Here is a 24393-nt window from a genome sequence, read left to right as displayed (position 1 = left end):
CCATGAAGAAAAGACAAAACCTACCGGTACTTCTGGTTCCTTTTTTTGTCAAATTTTATTTAGAGTAGGAAAAAAAGTCCGGTCACTGACATGTTATTGCAGTGTTGCATACTTACTCAATCACACCTTTTTTCAAAATGCTGTAGACTTATTACTCATTAAGGCCAATAGTGGGTATTTTCATAGCTTTTACAGAAATAGTGGCTGCTTCTGGGGCAGCTCTGTCCTGCCATTTTAAGATCAAACAACAAACATGAAGTAACTTCAAAATGCAGCGACTCAACTCAGCCAAGATTTCGATAACTAAAAATAGACAAATGACTGGTTTGATGTCCCACAAACAAATAATGATGCCATAATTGTAGTAAAGTACAGTAAGATAGCACTGACATACATCTGCTGTATGATCCTGTTGGGTTGCATAGTCGGTTTCGTTCACTAATCAGCTGTAAAGACTCATTTCTGCACCAGCTTGAAATTTTAAATTGGACCCTGAGTTTTTTTTCTCTCTTTTCTGTTTTTGTTTTAATGTCCACTGATTTTATAGCTGTTTACTCTGGTCCTGAGCTCTTCTCGGCCCTTTAGCTTCATTTTGAAGAGTAGTTTGACATTTTGGGAAATACTCCTTTTTTCACTTTCTTGCTGAGAATTAGATGAGAAGACTGGTATCAATCAAACGTGACCTCAGCCCAACAATAGATGCCTTCAGTCTTCTAGAAATAATAAAATGTTTGTTAGGAGTCCGGCATGCGCCGTCAGTAGCTGCCAGCTTTATTCTGCCTCTGATTGGCTAGTACTCTACGTTACGTTACGTTACATTACGTTACGTCCAGCAAAGAAGTAGAGCGGAGCGGCGCAGCCTCAAGAAATATTGGATATAAACGCTGGTTTTGCTCTGAACAAACATTGTACAATATGCACAGAAAGCTGTGACATCTCTGAACTGCTGTTGAACATACAAACGACATACGTTTTGGTTTTTTGGTTTTTTTTTTTTAAGTTTCGACGTTACTTTGAATAAGGACCGTTATGTAACTGAACGACGGAACAGTGCTAGGGTCACAACAAGGACTAGCTAGCCTGATTGTGTCCAAAGTGGGGGACAAATGTTACTAACTGACATGCTGTATCTTGATTATTTAATACGTACACCAACATACATGTATAAAAACAACAATTTTTAGTTTTAGAGGTAGTTAACTGCTGCTGGAACTATTTCAAATAACAGTTATCAATCCGCCCACCATTTTCTGCGCAGCATCTCCTCTGGTTGCCTGGCAACCTCATGGTGACAGGCAATCACTGCGCCCAGGTGTTGTTCGCCAAGAAATAGTTCCAGCGCTCCCTGTAAAACCTCAAATTGTAATTTTTATGTTCCTTCTTTTTTTCCTGCCTTTTGTGTAAACAAACACGGTACAGCATAATACTTAGTAATTAAGAAGTGTATTTTTGTGCTTTGTAGCTTTTCCCCCCTGCTTCTAGTCTTTATGCTAAGCTAGGACAATCACCTCCCGCCTTTATTGATTCTCTCATCCAATTCTCAGAAAGAAAACAAATATGCATATTTCCCAAAATGTCGTACTATTCTCTTAAGACACGAGACAGTTATGAGGAAGCTTTGACTAAACTGATCAAAATCTGGGCCAATAGTACAGTTCAGCAAACAGGACGTGTTGTTTTAAGTCTCAGAACTGGAAAAATGAAGGGGCAACAAAAGTTTTTGCTACAAATTACTACAAAAAAAATTTGTGAAGCATTTGTAAAAGAAAAAAACAAAGTGCAGCTGTTACTGTGAGTTTGTTTTTTGGGAGGGGAGGTCAGATTTTAAACAGCGTTGTGTGTATGTTGACAGAAATGATCAAGTGTTCATGAGGGGCTACGAGGGTAAAAAAAAAACCAAAAAAAAAACCCCAGATGAGCTCTAGAAACAGCTCTGAGAAGAGAGACAAACGGACAAAGACAATGGATGTAAAAGTTTGGTTCAGCTTCATTCAAATATACATCTTAACTTCCACCCGCACACACACGCATACATACATACAGTCTTCCAAATATGCCAGAAACCAACAACAACACCAAAAAAAAAAAAAAAAAATCCCACACAATTTAAAAAAATAGCGAAAAATTCTTTGTACACTTACACATAACTATTGGTAACATGTTCCCGAACCCTGACGTACGACATTCACTCCCAAACATAAGGTTGTAAGCATCAAGCTACAGTGAGTGCTTTTATAAAAACGCATGATCACAGTAGTTCAAATAAAATGGCTCCGTTCTTTGAATAAATAAACAGTTGTGACAAAACGACCTTCATAAACAAACAATCAGTGCAGGACTTCCACATCTTTTAAATTCATCATTTTAAAAACAAAACAAACAAACAAAAAAAAAACCTCTAAAAAGTCAACTACAGCAGCTGTTTTGCTCCCAGCTTCCAAATAAATAAAATCGGGATTTACAAAACTTCTCCTGAATCCACACACACACTCGCGCACACACACACACACACTCGCACACACACTCGTACACACGCAGCCCATTACCTCACCTGCTGCACCGCATTAGTGACATTAGAGTGAAAGGTGAGCCAACAAGAATCCTCCTTGTAAAAACCACAGGAAAAGAACCTTAAAAGATGTTTACAAACTCTTCTTACAGTAAAACACAGACTCCCCCCTAATTTTTTATAAGCTTAAAAATCCAAGATTTCGCTTGGATACACAACCCCCGCCTCCACGAAAGCGTCTCGCTTCAGTTGTCCGAAGATATTTCCACTGGTGCTCTTTGACTCCACTTCCCTGACTCAGCAGAAGAGTTGAAACATTTCTAATATACTGCAGTGAGGTGGTAGTTTGATTTTGTGTGTGGGGGGGAGTTTGGCAGTCAGAGGAGGGAAAAAAAAAAAAGGTGGGTACCGTTTTTGAAATGTTTCAGCGAGACCGGCGGGGGCGGTGTAACCGAGAGTCAGAGCGGGACAGCGATACTACGAAGAGAGCACTCAAGATGTTCTTTTTTTTTTTGTTTTTGTTTTTTTCCTCTCAGGTGGGAAAGGAGGAGACAGACGAGGAGGGAAAAGAAGAGATAGTTCTCCCAGAATTCATTGTGGCTGGTTGTGGGAGGACGATAGGAAGGGTTTTTACAGAAAAAGAGAGACAAAGGGAGGTCACTAAAGGAGGAGAAAAAAGGAGGAGGGAAGGTGAGCAGCAATTTGATTAGAGATTTGTTTTGTCTCTCATCATCTACTTTACAGAAGTTTTTTTTTTTTTTTTTTTTCTCCTTTCCTCCTGGTGAGCCGCTTCAGAACTTCTTAGGGCCCCAGGCGGATGCTTGTTTCGGGGCAACGCCTGTCCCGAACGTAGGGAAATCCTCCGCGCTGCTCATGTCAGGAGCCTGGAACAAGCAGATGCAAAGAGGTTGATACACCGTAGTGATGACAGGAAAGGAAAGAGTTAAATGATGAATATACAAAATATGAAATGTATCCTTCTCAAAGTGATCAAGATTAGCTGTCACTAATAATTTATACATGCTGAAAAATGTGTAAGATGAAAAACTGCAGGTCCCACCTTGTTCCCTGCTGCGTTCCAGGGGGCGTCCCGTACCACGAAGCCTTTAGCCGGACCCCCACTGCCATCATCCAGTCCTCCCGCTCCTCCTCCCCCTCCACCGTAACGTGACGGAGGCTTCATGTACGCCGCCAAGGTCTCGGTCTCTGTCACACTGAGCATCTGAGAGAGGTGGAAAGAGAAAAAAAAACGGATCTTGAAACAGGCTCCTTCTGTTCTGCTGCTCGCTGAGGTGTTTATTGTCTGTAAATGTTTGGTGGGTCAGTGTTCGGTTTTCAGGAGTTGGTAACTTTAAATTTTGGACATCACAAGTGCGAATTGCATCAGTTTTTTCTTTTAAAAGGACGACTCCACCTGCGTTCCTTTCCGGGTTTTGCCGCAGCGCTGAGTCTGAGTGTGTGAGATGTTTATAAATGCGCCGGACGGAGCGGAGGGACAGACAGCTGCTGAGTGCCGGCAGCTCTGGAAGAGAGAGCCGGAGCTTCGGGACGAATAACACCCGTTAGTCAGACCGGATTCTGCTTTGATCCGGAGCCGTTTACTGGCAGGAGGAGAGCTCAGAGTTTATTTTTTTTAAACTTTGAGCAGCAGTAACAGTGAGTGCTCCATCTGTTTGTCTGTTAGTACATTTAGCAGAACAGCAGCAACAGTGAGTGCTGGCTTGGCCGGCTAGGAGGCTTATATTGGTTTATTTTGGTTTATATGTAGCAACGTCTTTATGCAGAAACCTACGTCAGGGCACATGGAAAAAGTTTTTAGAAAGGCTTAGGAAAATTGCATTTTGATACTAAAATATACGTACTTCAGCCAAAATTTGAATTTTTGGATTTGAATACATGTGGAACACTACTGTGAAGCTACAGAATGATATAAAACCTTAAAAAGTCAAAAAATAACGTACCCGCCCTTTAATAAAAAGTATCCTAGAACATGTAAGGTACCACTGGGTAACATAAACCTAACTTAAAAATAACAATTGGCATTCCTGGCATGACATGTCGCAAAAGTGCAACAAGCCTAAAAGTAAACAGTAAAGAAAAGCCTTTGGTTCAAGAGGTATTAAAAGGTATTATAATAAAATATAATGAGAAAAGAAAGGTGTAAAATAATAATTATAACAACATAGAAACATATTCAAGAAAATATCTGCCTGAATAACCAGTAAATATGTGTTTCATCCATATTTCAATTTTAAGTTTTCATTTTGCCAAACTTTTTATATTTTGCCTGGATCTGAATGTTTTTGTGGGGGATTTACAATAACATGAACATGTAAATTAGAATGTAACGTCCAATGCGATCCAATTCAACAGTTCAGCAATTAAATCTTCCTCTTGAAGCTTAGAGTGTTCGGTATTTGTTGCGACTGTGTCAGAGACGTGTTGATTTAAATATGTGATACACACTGAGGGTGAATTTAGTGTTGCTACACTATTAATCTTATTGTTTCCCTGTAAAAAAAAAGCAGATCTACATCACTGTAAACTCACATATTCTTCCTCCAGGTTGAGCAGGTGGTCGATGGCGTTGTCAACCGTCTCAGGGAGGCCCATCACCGTCACTTTGTCAGGCTCGTCAGAGCCTGGCTGAGGGAACCGGATATCCACCTGAACAAGACGTCAACAAGACATGAACAGGTTAAAAAACAACAAAAACAGAACAACAGAAACAAAAATTTTCACCTCCATCATCGCTAGCGTCCCATCTAACCTTGAACTCCTCCATCAGCTTGCGGATGGCTTTGCCGCGGGCGCCGATGATGCGAGCATGGGTCCTCGGGTCCAGGTGAACGTCCTGGCTCACCATCTCCTGCAGCTCGGCCACCAGCTGCTGGATGGCCTGACGCGCCTCCTCCACGTTACGCTCGTACCCCAAGATCACGATCAGATCCTGGGAGGAGGAGAAAGTCAAATACGGAAGATAAAACATGTGCCGTTTCTTTTTCATCCCACATCGGCTACTAAAACGGCATCGATTTAAAACTAAACACACACCTGCTGCTCGTCTCCTTTGTCGGGGAACTGGATACTGACGTCGTGGTCTTTTCTGATCTGAGAGATGACGGCTCCCTTGCGGCCGATGATCTTGGGATGAAACTTCGGATCGACGGACATGGTTACCTTGAAGCTACGCAGAGCCTGAGAAGAGACGGAGCAGCGAGGTTCAGTGAGATCTCAAATATCTTAGCGTATAGCCGTATCACATTGCATATGATGTGTATATTCACAATTTATAGATGTTGCACATGAAAGAGGAAGTATCCTGTGTGTTCAGTTTTTTAGTTTAGATCTCCATAGCGACTAACAACAAGCACAACAGTAGAAGAAGCTTTAATTCTGTTGTTGGAAACTTATCAACTACTAAGGAGAAAGAAGAGCTGTGATGTCCAACAACACAGTTATAATGATAAGATTGAGATGCTGGAGACTTGCTGAGACAAAATATTTCATTTTATAACTAAAATGTGCATGTGTGTACCCTGTCCTCCTGCTCGGCCTGCAGTTCTTTGACCCTTTCCAGCAGACCCTGCTTGGCTCGCTCCACGTTGGCTGCCAGGCCCGTCACCTTGATCACATCCAGCTGTTTCTCTGGCTGTGGCACCCAGATGTTCACCTGCGCGTGCAAAACCACAAACATTTTAAGAAAATCTCCTTCTTTTCACTCCTTTTTCACTGTACCAATCAAAATAATATCTAAGATTGTCACAACTGATGTGTAAAAAGGTTGTATTCTTGTACTCGAGGCCATTTTGACCTGCATTATGAAATGTCACTCGGCCAGCAGATGGCACCAGAGAGCCACAAAACGTCAGCTAACCTCGTACTCCTCCATCATCTTCCTGATTCCACTTCCCTTCTGACCAATGATGTAGCGATGCAGCTCATAAGACACCTCCACGTCCTCCGTTATGGGCACCAACGCCTGGAGGAGGAGGAGGAGGAGGAGGCAGCAACAGAATGAGTGGAGGAGGAGGAGATGAAGAGTGACAGAGATGACGGGAGACAGGAAAAAAAAAAAGTGTATTAAAAATTAAATGTTCCAAATAAAGAGTAAACAGAAGTAGAACTGCGCCTACCAGCAGGGCGGCTTTAGCCAGTTCACACTTCTCTGCTCGCCCAGAGATGGTGATGGTGTCACATTTGCGGGGGACAAACTCCGCCTCTGGACTGACTTCTCCGTTCTCCTGTGGTGAAGCCTCCTGGCCTGTAATATTACAAAAAAAAAAATGTACTGAAACACCTCTTTTGTCTTGTCTGTTTCCTGTGTAAACACATCATTTTGTGTACAATTACAATTTCTATAACTGAGGCTGGATTTGCATTAAAATATTATCTATTAGCAGTTGACATAAACCTGCTAAACTAGCTGACAAGATAAACTTGAGCACTAATTTCTACTCTTTTAGAGGAATTTGTTTGTGCTCTTATTGTTGTAAATAGATAGATGCAGGTACACTTCTTTTGTGTTTTGCGTTTCTGACCTGCGGCGCTGTCGTCTCTCTCTGGGAACTTGATTTGGACCTCGTGCTCCCTGGTGATGTACTGGATGCGGCAACCTTTAGGCCCCATGATGGCGCGGTGGTGTCGCTGAGGGATCGCCACCTCCACGCTCACCTGGGACTCCTGCACGAGAGAGAGGGGAGGAGGAGAGGAGGCAGCTGGGTAACACTAAACAACACAACACTAAATGTTCTTGCTCGTATGGAAGATTTTAAATGTAGCTGCTACTGACGGCATTTCTGGGACCTTCAGATTAATTTAATTCTAATAATTTGATTTAGCTTCAGTGTGAACACAGATATTGATCCGTTCAGGTGCCTGAGGTCGTTTCTCTCTGGATGAAACTCATCTCAGCAAAAACACATTTTCTTATGACACATATTTGACTCCGAGTTTGTTAAATGGTGTTTTTTTTTTTTTTTTTACCAGGTCCTCGATGATCTCCTGGATGCGTTTCTTTGCAGCCTCCACGCAGTCCTTGGCTCCCTTCAGAGTCACCCGCTGGCTGTTGGCTCCCGTACGAGGGAAGCTCACGGCCACGCCGCCGTACTCCTCGGCCAGCTCGCGGAGCACCTGGCCTCTCCGGCACACGAAGTGGCGGTGGTGGCGGACGTCCACTACCATGCTGTCCTCCACCACGTCGTCCTGGAGAGGGAGACGGCAGAAAAGTAGTGAGAGGAGAATATTTGAGCTGAGAAAGAGGATATTTAAGGATATGAGAGGCATGAAAGCCACTTTATTTCTGCTGTCAGGTCTCTACTTTTTTTTTTTCTTCACGTGAGGTGGTAATTACCAAATTTTTGACCAGGCTTTCCAGCTCCTTCTGGGCCTGACGGACAGCTTCTTCTTTCCCTACGATGGTGATCAGCTCCTGCTCTGTGTCATCCGGCGACGGGAAGATGATACGGGCTCCCGTTTTGTCCCGTACACGGCGAATATTGGCCCCGCCACGACCGATCAGGAATTTATGGTACTCTGGCTTGGCCTGCAGCTCAGCTGTGAAGTTGTTGACTTGCTGAAAAGGGCAGGAAGGAGAAAAGAGGACAGGAAAGACATCTAAGTAATTGGCTTCAGCTTCCCTTTTTCTTTAAAGTAACGTCCTTATTCTCATCCTCATCTTTATTAACTCTTAAATCCATCCTTAGTTACCGATCTTCAAACCTTTCTTTCCCCACTCCCACCAACCTTTTCTTCAGCCAGCTGCAGCAGCTGTTTCTTGGCCTTCTCAACCTCACCGGCGGGTCCTCTGATGGTGACCTTGTCCGAGCCGGAGCCCTCAGAGGGGAAATGGATGTGGACGCCGCCACAGTCTTCCATAACGGAGCGCACGAGGCAGCCCTTAGAGCCGATCAGAGAGTTGTGCAGCTTGGCTGGGATGGTGACCTCCGTCTCCTTAATGTTGGCCTTGAGGGATGAAGACAGAGGAGGTTTGTAATTTTTGGTTATATCAGAATCAAACTGAGAAGGTTCATTCTTCAGTCACTAAAAAAATCTGACACTAAAAAAAAAATTGGTTCCACTGATTAGGTTTTTTTAAGCTTTTCACTGCTTTTTGCAGTCATCCTCAGCAGACGGAGTTTGCTCAGTTGTCATGGAGATAGCTAAGTGTTCATCACATGACCGAAGTATGGGACTTGATAACGGCCACATGATAACAACTGAACTGTTTCATACTTATCATAGTATCTCTATCCACCGGGGAAGACCATGGAATACTGTTCAAACTCCAGAAAAAACCTAATAAGTGGACCTTGAGTTAAAATGATGTCATCAAGATAAAACATCAGGTAAATTAAGCATAAAATAAAGAGTAAACATTTAAAAAGACAGCATCATGTCGATTTGCATTTTGCTGCTAAATGTCTCTATATTTTTCCATCACATCTGTTGTTTTAATTAAATTTTTTGGGGGCAAATAAGGTGAAGTGAAAAATCTAGTTAATTTTTTTTATCTTCTCAGCAACTTTAAGCACCAAAAAAGAAAAAAAAGACAAAACCATCTCTCACCAGTTCTCTCTGGATGGCGAGGATTCGATCTCTGGCTGCCTCACAGTTGCTCTTCTTGCCTGTGATGACGATCATCTCGGAGTTACTGTTCTCTGTCGGCAGGTCGATCTTAGTGTTGGTCTCTTCACGGATCTGGTGGCGTAAACAACATCTGTTATTTTCTGTCTTTATTATAAAGTAACATTTGTTCTGAAGACAATATCTTAGAGCTGCCACGGTAACTATGAGGATTGTCTTTGATATAGAGTCATCCAAAATCTTTCAAGTGTCTTTTTCCCCACATTTTCAAAGTATTCTTAAAGGCCTCACCTTTTTGATGTTGGCGCCGCCCTTACCGATGATGTTTTTGTGAAACTGCTTGAAGATGGGAACAGAGAGCGAGAAGCTGTTCTCAATCTGCAGGAAAAAAAAAAGGGAAAGAGACGCTGTGAAGTCCACGATAATCATGTGTGAGACAGACAGAGATGATGAAAGACAGCAGCGGTGGGTCATACCAGGTCAGCAATGATTTTCTGGAGGAACTTGGCACATTTCTCCACCTCGTTCTTCGGCCCTCTCAGCTGGACTATGTCGCTCTTCTGCGCCGGGTCAGGAAAATTGATAATAACCTGGAGATTTATCAGATAATAATTCAGTTAGAACTGAATCAAAACTAATAATTTTACAATGATGAAGGGGTGAGATATGTTACAGTGAGGGTCATGGGAAAACATTTATCCACCTCGGGGAACTTGTCTCGAACTTCTTTGATCTTTTCTCCCTTCTGGCCAATGATTGTCCGATGGAACTTCTGCTCCACGATCAGGTCTTTGGTGCGCTCATTTTCCTGGAAGCAGGAAAAAAAGTGTAAATGTAAGTGATAACAGGCCATTTTGTAGTCTGTGCTTTTTTCGGCTTACACCAACCAGCAGAATGATCGAATGAACCAACCAAAACTTTGACCCCATTCTCACCATTCTCTGGACCATCTCGATGAGTTCTCTGCGAGCCAGCTGGACTCCCTTGGGGTCCCCCTCGATCCGGACGAGGCCGCTTCGCTCCGAGTCCTGGGGGATTCTTACTGACACTTTGTACTGCTCCTTGATCCGATTGACTGGTGGGAGGGTGGACGGAGAAGAATGGATTGCATTTTCAAAGCTTTGTCACTGTTTTTCACCCAAAAACATTTTGAGGATTGAACATTAACCATCTGTAGGCTTGAAAGTGGCTCTAAAAAGTTTTTAAAAAAGTGGGTTTCATGGAGCAGACTGGCTGTGGTGACCTTGCACTCAGACAGTTAAAAAGAAATCTAATATCGACCAGCTTCATGATGGAAAATAAAAGTATCAAAATGTTCTTAGAAACTTGCCAAACCACCCCTGAATCAAATCAAATTCTTTGATTTTTTTTTACAGCTACACTTACAAGTTAAATTGCTTTAAACATTTTTGGAGCACAGAATTTGATGCAGGGTCTCTGAACTGACTGTCTACCGCTCTATCACTGGACTACTGTCTGATACAGAAGAATGCATTTGGTAGATGTTTCCTCTAATCTCTCTAATACCATGCATTCAAACTCTTAACCACAGCAGAGTTTTTTTCTGTTGAGATCAGCAAAACCGAAGCCTACTCACTGTTGGCTCCGTTCTTTCCGATGAGGTGTCTGTGGAAACGCTGGTCTATGATGACTTCAGTGTAGTCCATCCTCACCAGCTGGACACAGAGGGGACAAAGAGGGACGTTAGACTGATACATTTGTCAGTATGAATGTAAACATGGAGCCTGGAGAAAACATCAATCCCACATATTACATTAATGACCGGATCCAGTCTAATCTGTATCTCTTCTGTGTCTCTCTCAGCTTTGAAATGTATTTATTAACACAGAGACAACATTTCTACATAGAAATTATTACGGCATCAGTTCATTTCAATTTCAATTCTTGAAATATAATAAGTTGTATGTCAACAGAAAATATGTTGATGAGAAATGTGTCCTATTAACAAGCTTCCTGTCTCTACACTGTCAAATAAAGGCAAAAAGCCTGACAAAAATAATCTGTGAGACTGTATTTGTTTCTGTTATCATGACATCTTCACCATATTAACAAAAGTATGATGATGTAACAGCTGTAACAGCTACATTGAAACTCAGCTCATATGTACTGACCAGGTCCTTGATGATCTCTTGTATCTGGGCCTGAGCCTGCTCCACCTCCTCTGTCGGCCCCTCCAGACTGATGCGCTCCTCGCCGTCCGTAAACTCTATGTGAACCTACACAAACACACACACCGATGAATCTGAACCAATCAAAGAGCCACCTCTCCTGTCCCACCTTGTTATGATTCTCCTCATTATCAAAGCGCACCTCAAGTCCTCTGCTGTGCGGTTCTGTTTTACAAGACACAAGATCCGACGCGCTGCTACTGCGATACACCCTTTATCCTACATGCTCAAAATATTTTTTATCATATTGCAGGAGCAGGACTGCAGGATTTGTGTTGCATTTTATCTCCTGGTTTCTAACTCAGCCCCCCTAGTGCTACTATTCCTCCCCCTCCGCTCTTCCTCTGCTCTTACCCGTGGCAGCTGCTGCGTGATCCGCCCGATGTTCTGTCCTTTCTTGCCGATGATGAAGCGATGCAGCCAGGCCGGAGCCATCACCTCCACCACCATCACACTCTTGGCCTGCACAGCGACAAAAAGTTTAAATCCGCAAACTATGATAGAGGCTTGAAAATATTAAAGACATTGTTTGACACTCTTCCTCACCTTGGCGTAGACCTGCGTGAGCGCCGGTCCCAGCTTGTCGGGCTCCCCCCTGAGGATGATGGTCTCTGAGCCCGAGTCCAGAGGAGGCATCTCCACAGACACCCCCGTGGTCTCCAGGATCTCCTGCAAGGTGTTGCCTTTCGGGCCTATGATGTACTTGTGCTGCGACTTCTTCACCTCCACAGAGATGGTGGTGGTCTTCCTCTTCTGCGGGGGTAGAAAAAGTAGACGATTAGAAGTGACGAGCAGCACGGAGAGGACATCCACGGTAAGAGGGAGGAAGCGGGGGAAATTGAGGAGCGTCGTGAGGGATGGACGGGAACGCGACAGGAGACAGAAAGAGGAATGAAAGACAGGAAACAGGAAGGACAGAACAGATTAAGTTGGCGTGAATAGAATGAAAAGGAGGGTCGAGCGACAGAAAGACATGAGGGAATAATTGGAAAGAGGTGAGCAGCGAGAGAAAAGAAAGTGATTGAGAAGGAAAACAAGAGAGGAAAATAATACATTTGTTTTTGCCTCTCATGCATATGCACTAAATGACATTAGCATTCTCATCCTGTTGTTCTCTGGTGAAATCCAATTTTCTCTCCGCATTATCTCCGGCTTGCCTATCACCAGCGATCATCTGGTACACACACTTCCTCTCCAGGTTATATCCATCCATCTTTTATAGTTTCTTGTGTGTGGTAGATACTGACACCAACTAAAATAAAAATAAAAGGCTCCTACTGACAGCTCAACATTATCACATACCGTGTGACGCATCATCACATATTATTTGTGTGTGAAACGGTAACTTAAACATTTCTATCATAGATGAAGCTTTAGATCCAGAAAGCAGAGTAAACAAGTGATCAAAGAGAGAGAGTCCGTGGTAAAACCAGAGAACCACAAATTTAATATCTGCACTGGATTGTACAACCGGAGACGTTGTGGGCGCCCAAACGTTGCCTGAATGTCTAAAATGCAAATCCAAATCTGGCAGACAAAATGCTGCAGTAAATTACTGGATGAGCGACTTAAATCCCGAGTAAACAAAGAAGAATGGAGGGTAGGAATGTAAACAAACACGTAAGACTCAAGTCTTTGTGGTTCTTGCTCTGCTTTTTTGTACGCTCTTTTTTTTGCTTTTTGCTTTGAACTTTTGATGAAAAGGGCAAATCTTTCAGCATCATTACATCAAATGATTTTTTTTAGGGCTTACTAAAGGGGATGTATCATGCATGTTTTCTATATTTATACTCTGGGGCTCTACTGGAATATATTTGCATGATTTACAGTTCAAAAAACTCTTTATTTATATCTTTATGCCCCTCAGTTCAGCCTCTGTCTGTAACAGGCCGTTTTAGCTCCTGTCTCTTTAAGGCTCCCCTCCCTAAAAGCCCACTCTGTTCTGATTGGTCAGCTCCAGGAAGCTGCCCCTCCGCAGACTTCCGGCAACTCAGGAAGCTTCATAAACAAACAGTAGTAGCAGTAGTGCTCAAATATGCGAGTGGACAAAGTGAACAACCTGTGGAACAACCTTAGCAACAAAGGTTACCGACGCCGTTTGTGGACAAACAATCTGACATCATCAAGAGGAGGAAACAGAGGTAACTTTGCAAACAAAGCCTTCAGAGCAGGTTGGATTGTGGCCATTGCAAAACAACAGAAATAATACATAACAGCAAATGGACCGTTACCCTAGTGGATGACAGAGAAACCCTGATAATTATACCACATGAAGGTCATCAGATAGGCTGCACCAAAGTTTCGGGGCCCTGACTGCAAATGTTTTATCATCTTTGTCTTCATTCTCTATTCAGACGACAGAAATAAGCTGTATCTGGATTAAAGACTCCTGTTGTGCATATAGAGATAAAAGCCCTGTTTCTGAAGCGGAGGCAGAGCCATTAATCATTTTAAAAGTAATCAGTTAAACATTACAAATCGTTGCTAAACTCATGAGGAGCTGGCGGAAGTTGGTTAGAACAAGGTTATATGATCTCCGCCTTTGTTTTCCTCTGATTGAGCCTTCTTAGAAATCGGTCTTGAATAAACGCACCTTGTCGTCGTAGATGGCTCGGATGCGGTTGAGCGCCAGGGCTACGGCCTCTTTCTCCCCGGTGATGACGATCTCATCCTTGGGCAGGCTGGGCGGAGGGATGCTGATGCGGGCGCCCGTCTCCTGGCTCAGCTCCTGCACCAGCCGGTTGTGGGCGCCGGCGATGAAGGGGTGGAAGGCCTTCTCCAGGGACAGACGCTCCACCGCACGCTTGTCCTGGTAAGTCAGCGAATGTGAGAAGGAAGTCGATCAAACAATAGGATGTGTATATATATATTTATATATTTACACCAAAACGTACCCCCCCCAGCTTACCTGTTCAGCAGAGATCAGCAGGATCTCATGGCGAGCCTTCTCGATGCCCTCCTTGGTGCCGGTGATGCGGATGTTGGCGCTGGGGTCGTCGGGACGTGGAATTGCGATCTTTGTAGCCGTCTTCAGCTCCAGCTCCTGCAGCTTCTCACCGTTCTTACCGATGACAAAGCGATGGTGCTCCTTGGGGATGGCGACCGTAGCGGAGGCCTGGGTAAGCAGGAGGAAGTTGTGGGGAGAAAAAGTTACATTCGCACTGAAAACTGGCAGTAAATCATTGAATCAGGGCACGTTATCTTGCCTGGACTGATGTGATTAGCATTAAAAAGATCTCTCTTAGGAGTTCAGGTTCAGACATTTTCATAAAAATCCACAATCGTTGGTGTTGAAGCCTCAGTTTCCACATTTGTATGATATTAGTGACAGGAATATTAAGTTTTCTAGTTTCTCACATTTCTTGTTTACCGAGGACAGTAATTGGATCGAACTCGACAGCAACAAAGAAATATGTGAGGTTTTACTTCTATTCCTACTCAGTAAGTAAAATAAACAACAAAACAAAAGGTGTTCGACCTTGCGAAGAGGACAAAGTGTTTTTCTGCACTATTGTATCAATAACTGCAGCTCAGCTAAACAGGTGGACCTCAGTGCACCAACTGAAGTGGAAATCAGCATGTTTGCTGCTGAAGCCCATGAAAGCCACCCTTGGGAGCTGACGGTCACCTTTCAGCTCAACATTTTGTCCCAAACCAGCCTGCCTGCACAGATAAGATTTTTCTATCTAAATATACTTGTTTATCTCCTAAATATGACCACTGTAATTTCATTTTGCTGGGATGGAAAAAACAGCAAACGCAGTAAAAAAAAGTAACAAATTGTCACAATAAAACTGGTTAATCTAAAAAGCTGAAGTGATGACGATGTTCTTTTCTTCTTCCTATTTAGAAAGAAGAAGGAGACCAGACTTTTAAAGCCTGTGAACAGATGTATAATGTCTTCTGTGGCTCTGGAAAGAGCTCCAAAATTAGAAAAATTAACCCTGATGATGTCATAATGATGTCATGAGGGTTATCTCTGCTTGGGCTTTTAACAGGAAGCCTGCATTACAAACTGGAGATGTGAGATTTGAAAGATGTGGAAATTTAGGAGGCAGGGGAGGAAGACAATATTGAGTTGCATTATGGGTATTGTATTATCCAGTTTTTGGAGCTTGACCCATACCAGGTAGTAAAACTATACTTTTGACTATTTTGAAAAAAGAAATCTGTCTCTCGAGAGTTCCCCAACTTTATGGAAGTGTAATATTAAATAACTGGAGTAACCTTTTAAAAATATCTCCGGTGAGGTTACAAAATTCATAAACCTTCAAAATACAAATTATTCAACACCAGCTCATGCTGTTCTTGAACCAATAAAACCTCATACAATGTGTTCAATGACGATACAAAAAGGGCATGTTCGCCGTAGCAAAATGTCAAACCAAAATAACGAGGCACTATTTTCCATTTTATGTTTTAGATTTGAGATTATAACAAGATGTACTGTACTTCATTTTGTCTGTTTAAACTTTCTCCATAGTCTCAATGTTAAACAACTTCAGTGAATTTACCTGCGTCTGCAGGCGAGCTACGATTTCCTTGCGAGCCTTCATGACAGAGTCCAGTTTGCCAGTGACCATGATGGACAGGCCCTGGTCTTTCGCCAGGGACAGCTCGATGTGGGCTCCCGTCCGCTGCATGATGTCCAAGCACACCTTGGCCTCCTCGCCCTCCCCGAACTGGCTGTTGTCCTTGTAGCGACGCTCCTCCAGGGGCACGTGGAACACCTGCGGACAGACGAAGTTAGAAGGGAGGTTCGAATTTCGAGTGTCTCGTTTGCTTATTTTCCCAGAACAGGTGTGTGTTATTGACCGACGCTACCGCGGCAAAACTGGCTTGTGGTAAAATTCAGTTACAATCAGAAAAATACTCCATCTCAAGAGGAGATGTCTGAACATTATTTGTGTGTTTACATTTTTAATAGATGAAACAGTAGTAGCTGTCAAGTCAAAATCAGAAACCGAGTGTTGACGATATAAAATGTCTTCTATAGGTGTGTGTATACTTGCGGGATTGTCTGTTTGCATGTGTAGACAATGGCTGACTGACCTGGGTGATGACAGAAGCTTTGATGGGCCTGATCTTGCTCCCCCACGCTGGAGCCGGCTCCCCGGCCTTCTCCCCTGGTGCTCCCTTCTCCGGCAGCGGAGGGAAGGCCTCCAGGTAGGTGGGGATGTAGGCCTCGTCCTCCGGGACGCAGCCTGCACCGGAGAGAGATGACAGAGACGACAAAAGGTAAGGATGAACGGAGGGAGAAAAACAGTATGCATGTGTGGAAGGATAGAGGAGCAGCCGGTGAGTGTATTAAGAGGAGACATAAATCAGAAATTGTAACCGTACTGCACAAAAAGGCACGTAGGGGAAATTCTTTATCTGATCTCTTGGGCTAATAGGCAGCTTATTTGCTTGGGGTAGTGGGATGAAAACCTTATCAACAGAGATAAAAACGGCCATTACCTGTAATCTCCTGGTCCTTGAGGCCACTGCGATGCTCTGCAAAGCTCTCCGGGGTCAACACAGCCACTGAGCTCATGGTTCAAGACTTATTCCGCTATTCCACTAAAGACAAGGAAAAGATGGAGTGCGAAGAAATACACGATAAATAAAACCCTCCAGTCTTAGAGGAGGATATTAGCTTTTGTATCTGCATAAAACCCATCACATAACTTGATGATACACCCGCAAAGAGCCATTAGAAATACATAAAGCCCATTTCAAAGTGCGTCTCTACCATTGTTCCCCTTCCCTCCCTCGACTACACCGTCGTATATTCTCCAGGACTGCTTTCCCAGAAGAACGGAGCCGCCTCTGTGGCATTGCTACAATGCACCGACGCTGCGCGCTCCACCTGAGCTGCTCCAATTAACACTTTGCAAGTCTCAGACAAACACAAGGTGCCATAAAGCCTCGGGGACAGGGTTATCACAAGTCATACGCTAGACAGAGCAGTCCCGGACTAAAAACAACCGCTGCTCACATTCCTTGTGATACAGAATCACAGGATCTTTTCTGCTTACATTGTAACAGCGGGACTTCCCCCCATGTTGTGTTTAAAATGGAAATCCGAAGAAAAACAAAACCTGCAAAACCTCAAACTGCTCCTCTGACTCTGCACATTACATCGACTTCGTATACATGAACGCAGTCTTGTGATTTAGGGAGGATATTGCGGGTTTTTTTGGCTACTAACAGCCGGCGTCGCAATTAAATTGAAATAATTTTCAAGAGGCTTGTAAAACTTTGTTCTCACATTAACTGTTAATAAAAACAAATCAGCTTTTGTCTATTACATCTCTTACTTGGTTGATCTTTTGACAATCAACATGTTTTTATTCACAGGCATGCAAATCCATCCCCTCGCTGTGCGACGCTTCTGGCTGAGCACAACAGTGACTTTCTGTTATTATCTAATATCTGTGAAATGTTCCGGTAGGATCGCTTCTCCTGAAATGTTACTTTGTGCTCTCAGTGCCTGTTCACACATCATAAGTGCCATGTGAAATCTGCATGTGAGACACTGCCTAACCCCCCCCCTCTCCCCTCCCCTCCCCTTCTTAAAAGCCTAGAAAAAAGGCACAAGATGCATGTTTTGGATTAAGAAGCGAGCCATGTGGGAAATATAGAAGTATACAGTGACGCTGTGAAGGAACAGATCTAGCAGAAGCAGCTTAGTCTTAACTACATTGTGTAAAGTGAGCTCAGGCTTACCTGCAAAAGGTCAATTGCCAGAGAGTCCGTCCAGTTAGCGGCTACCGTAGGCGCTTCAGTGTGAGTGTGTTTTTCAGCTCCTGGGTGTAAAGGATAAGGACAAAAAAAAAAAAAAGACTGAACACTATAGATCAAAAAGCTATACAGCACGGATGCTGGGTTAATACTGTAAACACCCACACTGCACTGCACCTTATACTGTCTGGTTCCGATTCTCTCTCTTCCTTTTTTTTCCCCTCCCCTCTCCACATCTCCTCTGCCCATTGTCCCTCCTTCACACAATTTCAACAGCCCAGGCCACTTGTACTTAGTAATCATAAAACATAATGCCTCTTGCTTTTTCCTCTCTCTAGCGTGCAACTTCAGCCCCCGATGTCTCATGTTGGTTTCACAGTGGGAATATTACAAACCTACAGCAGCCGGTCGGTTTGTTTTGTCATTACGAGGCTCACGCTGCGCAGCCGAAGATTGTTCACTTTGTTTTAAATTCTAGCAAAAGATCACAAAGATGCTGAATATGCCAAATATGACGTTTGGGGAAACGTGTCTAAAATGATGCACGGAACATTTGGAATATTTCCATCTGATGAAACAGTGCAGCTGTAAATAACTAAGATGTTTTCAGTTGGAATATTTCACTCAATATAAATATCATCTCATCCAATGAACAATTATAATATACAGTATAGTATATGTATATCACTGTCATGATTTTAACAACCTTAAAATATACTTAAGAGGAAACAAAGAAGGAAAACTATATGTTGAAGGTAATGGTGGAATTTAACTAAGTATATTTATTTAAGTACTGTATATGAGCACAGGTTTTGTTCACTCCATTTCAGAGGCAAATATTAGACACATTAATACATCAGTAATAATGACTAAAATTGTAATGTAATGTAATTCTCCCACAAAAGTACCTTTAATACTTAAAGTGCATTTTGCTGATAATACTTTGGTACCATTTCAAGTACATTATACTGCTGCTGTTATTACTTAAAGTCTCCCTCCACTCAAAAATATGTTTTTCTTCTTGTTCCATCAGTTGGATGTTTGAGCTTCACTGTGCAGAATGAAATATTGTGCACAGTTTGACGCTTGAAGTTTGTTTTCACATTCATCTGCTGAAAGTGGAAAGTTTCTCTGCACTCACTGAAAGTCTGATTTTAAGGGGCGGGCCTACAAGCGTGATTTGTGACATCACAACTAGTTTGGAGCAAATCGTGGTCCAAATTTAACTTCCATGTATGACTGTCGCAATAATCGCAATATTGCAATACTATAGACAAGCCAATCGCAGTGGATGGCAAGCAAACACCACAACCTGCGCTAAGTATTGAATGTTTGGCTGCTTCCCCGGTCCAGTCCAGCAGCTGTTAAACTCTCCCGGGTCACCGTGAGGACTAACAGGCTGCCATTTAACCTCTGAGGTAAAGTAGTTGTCCACCAATCATACAGTCTAAAGGTGCATCCAGCCAAACTCCATTCATAAATCCCAGGATTAAGGGGACTCGGCTGTAGGCCAATGTTGTTTGCTGCCACAACATGATTTGTTTTCTGTGTTCGTCAGGTAGTGCTGCTCCATTCGGCTGACACACGATCAGGCTAACATATCTTGATTTTCACAACAAAAAAAAAAGAAAAGGAAAAAAACAGGTGCAAATATCCGATAGATCTCATACCGCACCGCTGTTGAGCCACCTTGGGGAAATTCCTTCACCACAACAACCCAACTTACACAAGTAAGATGTGGAAACTTGAAGCCACCAGTGCACAAACACTGAGAACTGACTTTACAGTAAAGTAGGAGACAATTTGTGTTCTGCAGTTAAACTTCTGAAATTAAATATATATGAATATTCATAATTCACTTTTCTGCAAATTTAGTTTATTTAAAACATGAGATAGAGAGGTACAGGGGTAAGATATATATAAAGCTGCACATTTTGTTCTTGTTCCTCACTTACAGCATCTTATCTGTGTACTGTACCAAAAGGCTAATGACGGGGGCAATAGCAATTGCAAATGAAGGAAGTGACAGCAGGAAACCCTGCCTTGTCCCTCTACTTTTTGAAGCTGTCTAGAACAGGTAGTTTTAGTGCAAACTGAAGAAACTGGGGCTGTGTATATTAATCTGATCCAATGGATGTCATTTTAAGGATTTTTAACAAGATAATTCAACTTTTTTGTGGAAAAACATATCAGACACAAATTGTTATTGTGTGTATTTAATATATACATCTTAAAACAATGTCTTGAGGGAAATCCTTAAATAATGCATCTGAATCCTTCTTCCACCGCTGGCTATGGGGTTAAATAACTAAATGGCGTTATTATTATCCCATTGTGGAGCATCACCTGCTAACTTAATGTGGACAACCACATGGACTGATACATTGAAAAGCGAGAAAGAAAGCAAGAAAGACAGAAACAAAGAGCACTTGGCTCATAGCAACGCAGATGGATGCTAACCTGGCAGCGACTGTGGCCATTAAAACGGCCGTGTTACCGATCCAGCTACACGGCTAAGTTAACCTCTGCTAGCGGCGTGCCCCGACCTCAGCCGGGGATGATTAGGCGCAAGGACTTTCTGATAATCGGCTAAAAAAAAACAAGCCAGGCGGACAGATAACCAGCTCCAGCTCGCTAGCTCCGGGATGCTAACCTTGCTAACCCCGGCTGCCTCTCGTTAAAAGGCGGACTGGTTTTATCGCTACCATACCAAAAGTCTGACTTCACCCACCGTGTTCACATTTAAATAAAAAAGAAGATTGAAATATATCCAGAAATCCTACCTTACAGAGAGAAAGTGTAGCCGAGGGTGTGTGTTTGACAGGTGATGGTGTAAACACAGATGTGATTGGTCTAGGAGCATTTCCTCTGCCGGCGGAGCGATACGCGCATGCACTACGACTCACCGAGTATAACGCCAATTTGCCGCAGTATCTTTGCGCGACAGGAGCATCCAAGTTAAATAGATCCGCGTGATGTTAATATCTCTCTACTCGCTCTGCTGTTAAATTCAGCTGTTAAAGACTCAAATGCAGTGTCCTAGCTGGTAATGGATAATTGATCGAATATCTCACAGTGTCAGCCCTTGTAACGTCTCACGTCAAACTGACCGGGTCTACTTCTCATTCATAAGGGCCTGTTTTATGCTCCACAGTCATCAGCACACATCACACTTATCTTAAAGTTATATGCAGCCTAGATGTTATAAAAGCCCACTTTAATAAGGAAAATATAAATACATATACAAATGTATGCATAATAAATATTATAATTACTCATGGTGGGTCAAAATGATGGAATAGTATGCCATAATTTTGATTTTCTTGTCAAAATTATTTAAAGTACGTCAAAACTTTACAATAGTATGTCATCATTTTGGGTTTCTTGGTCAAAAATATTTAAGTACGTCAAAATTTTACAACAGTATGCCATAATTTTGATTTTCTAAGTCAAAATGATTAAAGTACGTCAAGATTATTAAAGAGCAGTTTGAAATTCTGAATTATTAAGTGATCATGATCAAAATTATGATAGTAAATCAAAATTATGAGATTATACATCCAATATTTGAGATACTAAGTCATGAATATGAAATACTAAAGATAGTAGATTTAATTTTGAAAATAGTAAGTATTTTTATGTTTATGATGTCTAACTTTTCATTTCCTGGTGATATTGATTTGCAGAACTACAAAAACTTAATCGCTACCATTTACAGTCCAATACATTGTTCTCAACTTCTCGTATAGTAATGGAAACAGAAAAACATGTCAAATAAACACTAATACCCGAATAATATAGTTTCTCCGATTTAATGTACACTTCACGTCTGTTCCACATTAAGGCGCTAGGTGGAGGTAGCCGGATGTAAAGGTAAAATGCAGAGGTGAGAGGACTGGAGGGACGTATGCAGGAGCCAATCACCTCCCTCTGTGCACCTGTTGTGGTATGTAGTACATCCTTAATCATTCAAGACAGTTGGTTTCATACACTGGATGTGATATGTCACCATCATTCAACTGTTTCATTAGAATAAGAGACTCTGTCCAAACATTCAGACTGAGCTGGTCGTTAAAAAGTAATAAACTTTCAAGTTAGTTGATATATTGCTTTATATAATATTATATTTATATTCAAATAAATACATATATTTACAGGTTTCTGTGGTGTCAATATATTGGATTACCAAAGATGCGTTAAGTGCAGCATAAACACACAGGAAGTGACGGAATTGTGACATGTTGGCCTTCAAAATAAGAGTCCTTAAAAGACAACAAAATCATCAGCGAGATTTCTGGTTGAGAATGGACAGTAAGATACGCTATCGTATTCAGTAAGATACAGATACACTATCATTTACAGTAGGATTCAGATACACTATCATATACAGTAATATACAGACACATTATCATCTGTTAAATAATTGCAGAGATATACAGACAAATTAAATGAAAAACTAACATGAATTGTCTTAGGTGTTTGGCCACCATGTCCCACCAGAACAGCTTCAATGTGCCTTGGCATTGATTCTACAAGTCTCTAGACTCTACTAGAAGGATGAACACCATTCTTCCAAAATATACTCCCTCGTTTGGTGTTTAACATGTCAGTCTAACACATCAGTCCAAAATCTCCCATAGGTGTTCAATTGGGTTGAGATCTGTTGACTGCAAAGGCCATAGCATATGATTCACATCATTCATCACTCATCAAACCATTCAGTGACCCCTCATGCCCTGTGGATGGGGTCATCCTGGAAGAGACCACTCCCTGGAGGGTGATCACTCAGAACAACTTTGTATTGATTTGCAGTGACCCTTCCCTCTAAGGGGACAAGAAGACCCAAACCATGCCAGCAAAATGCCCCACAAAGCATAACAGAGCCACCAGATCTCCTCACTGTAGGGGTCAAACATTCAGGCCTGTACTGTTCTCTTGGTGACCGCCACACAGACACTCGCCCACTTGTAGAAAATATGCTGAAGGATGAGTCATCTGACCATATCACTTTTTTTCCACATCTCTGTAGACCAGTGCCTACAGTTTTTGCACCACTGAACTCTCAAATGTGCATTCATCTTTGTAATGAGAGGTTTATGTGCTGCCACCCTACTATAATATCCCTCTCTATGTAATTGTCTACGGACTGTTCTTGCTGACATAGTCTAGATCTAAATGCGGATGTCACTTTTGTAACTGTTCCCATTGAAACACTAGCCAGTTGAGCAGTCATCTTGTCATCTTGATACAAAATCAGAATCAACTGGGCCTGCTCAACATTTTTATACATGCCACAGAGTATGATTGGATGTTATTTGCTTAACTGTACCCATCTGCATTTGTCATGTTTCTCCACTCATTTCTTCAGGTTTTTCCTTTAATTTGTTACTCTTCTGTATGTATAAATAGTCTTTATTTTTAGCTCTTATTTATCACTCATTCACGCTATTCTTCTCTATTACTGAGCTGCTGTAACAAGTGAATTTCCCCTGTGGGGATCAATTAAGTTTAATTCGTTCATTCGTTCATTCATAAAACACGGGTTTTATTTTTGAAAGCCCGTACCGGAACCTATGGATGTGTTTCCATAGTAACTTGGCGATCGGTTGGGGCTCTGCTGCCTCCCGTCTTCTCCATTCACACAAGCCGCCGGTAACAAAGAGGAGACAACAACGGGGCGATGATGAGGGCGAAGACAACCAGCCAGTTATGATAAACAATAAGACACTGAATCGTTTTTTGTTTAAAGTGTATTTTAAAAAGCGTTTTTTTCTTCTGTTTCCGCTGGACGAGTGAAGTTTTTAGTGCATTAACTTAACGTAGCGGCTCTCCGGACCTATTTTAACCTATAACTGTTAAAGCCGTTTTCTTGCTTCAAAGCTAACTATGTTGGACTGCCAACACTAGAGCCGAATGACTCAGGACTGCGATTCAGACATGCCTGAATAATTTTTGGTGAGTTTCCTTTACTGTATTTTATGATTTCTTAGGGATTAATTCAATATCGGTGGTTTTGCTGGAGCGGTTTCGTTGACTTGGACGGTTGAACCTGAAAGCACCTGTTCTCGTTATTGGAAAACCTGTTTTAATACTTTTAAAAGATTTCATAAGATTACAGTGACCTTGCACATATTTCAACCCCTATGGTGTCAGTACAGAATTTCATGTGTAGAATATTTAGACAGTATTACTATATAAATATATATATATACACCAATTATCAGCACCTGGACTATCTATTACTTGATAAGTGACACACATAAGACTATTATAAGCCACCTTTGACTTTCAGTATTTCATGAATGGCCTTCCCACAGCAGTTAATTGCCTTTCATGTATTCTAATTTTGGATAATGTGTGTTTTCTATCAATAAAATTGACATA

General features: G+C 42.2%; 2 protein-coding genes across 4 annotated transcripts in view; one reads left to right on the top strand and one right to left on the bottom strand.

The window, feature by feature from the left end:
* Positions 1–36: 36 nt before the first annotated feature.
* On the bottom strand, positions 37–21001 carry hdlbpb (high density lipoprotein binding protein b). The gene is made up of 28 exons (XM_044340903.1): positions 20793–21001; positions 17995–18074; positions 16744–16845; positions 16336–16487; positions 15798–16013; positions 14192–14398; positions 13877–14092; positions 11830–12036; positions 11638–11745; positions 11227–11331; positions 10692–10770; positions 10030–10169; positions 9798–9902; positions 9571–9684; positions 9386–9472; positions 9077–9208; positions 8255–8473; positions 7863–8084; positions 7496–7714; positions 7051–7192; positions 6646–6773; positions 6387–6491; positions 6048–6182; positions 5564–5707; positions 5280–5459; positions 5060–5176; positions 3570–3731; positions 37–3393 (listed from the first exon to the last, which is right to left on the bottom strand). The coding sequence occupies exons 3-28, from the start codon at positions 16817–16819 to the stop codon at positions 3301–3303; spliced, it is 3810 nt and encodes a 1269-aa protein (XP_044196838.1). The 5' UTR covers positions 16820–16845; positions 17995–18074; positions 20793–21001; the 3' UTR covers positions 37–3300.
* arhgef15b (Rho guanine nucleotide exchange factor 15b) overlaps positions 19195–24393 on the top strand; it is a 22141-nt gene continuing 16942 nt past the window's right edge. For 2 of the 3 annotated variants that reach the window (XM_044340904.1, XM_044340906.1), the window contains exon 1: positions 23592–23964. The gene's annotated coding sequence lies outside the window, so the exon portion shown is untranslated. Of the gene's footprint in view, positions 19740–21853; positions 21956–23591; positions 23965–24393 lie in introns of those variants that run through there. The other variant, XM_044340905.1, reaches the window with a different exon arrangement.

The sequence above is a fragment of the Thunnus albacares genome, chromosome 22 (assembly GCF_914725855.1).
Source record: "Thunnus albacares chromosome 22, fThuAlb1.1, whole genome shotgun sequence".
NCBI classification, from domain to species: domain Eukaryota; kingdom Metazoa; phylum Chordata; class Actinopteri; order Scombriformes; family Scombridae; genus Thunnus; species Thunnus albacares.
This window is presented reverse-complemented; position numbering and strand designations above follow the sequence as displayed.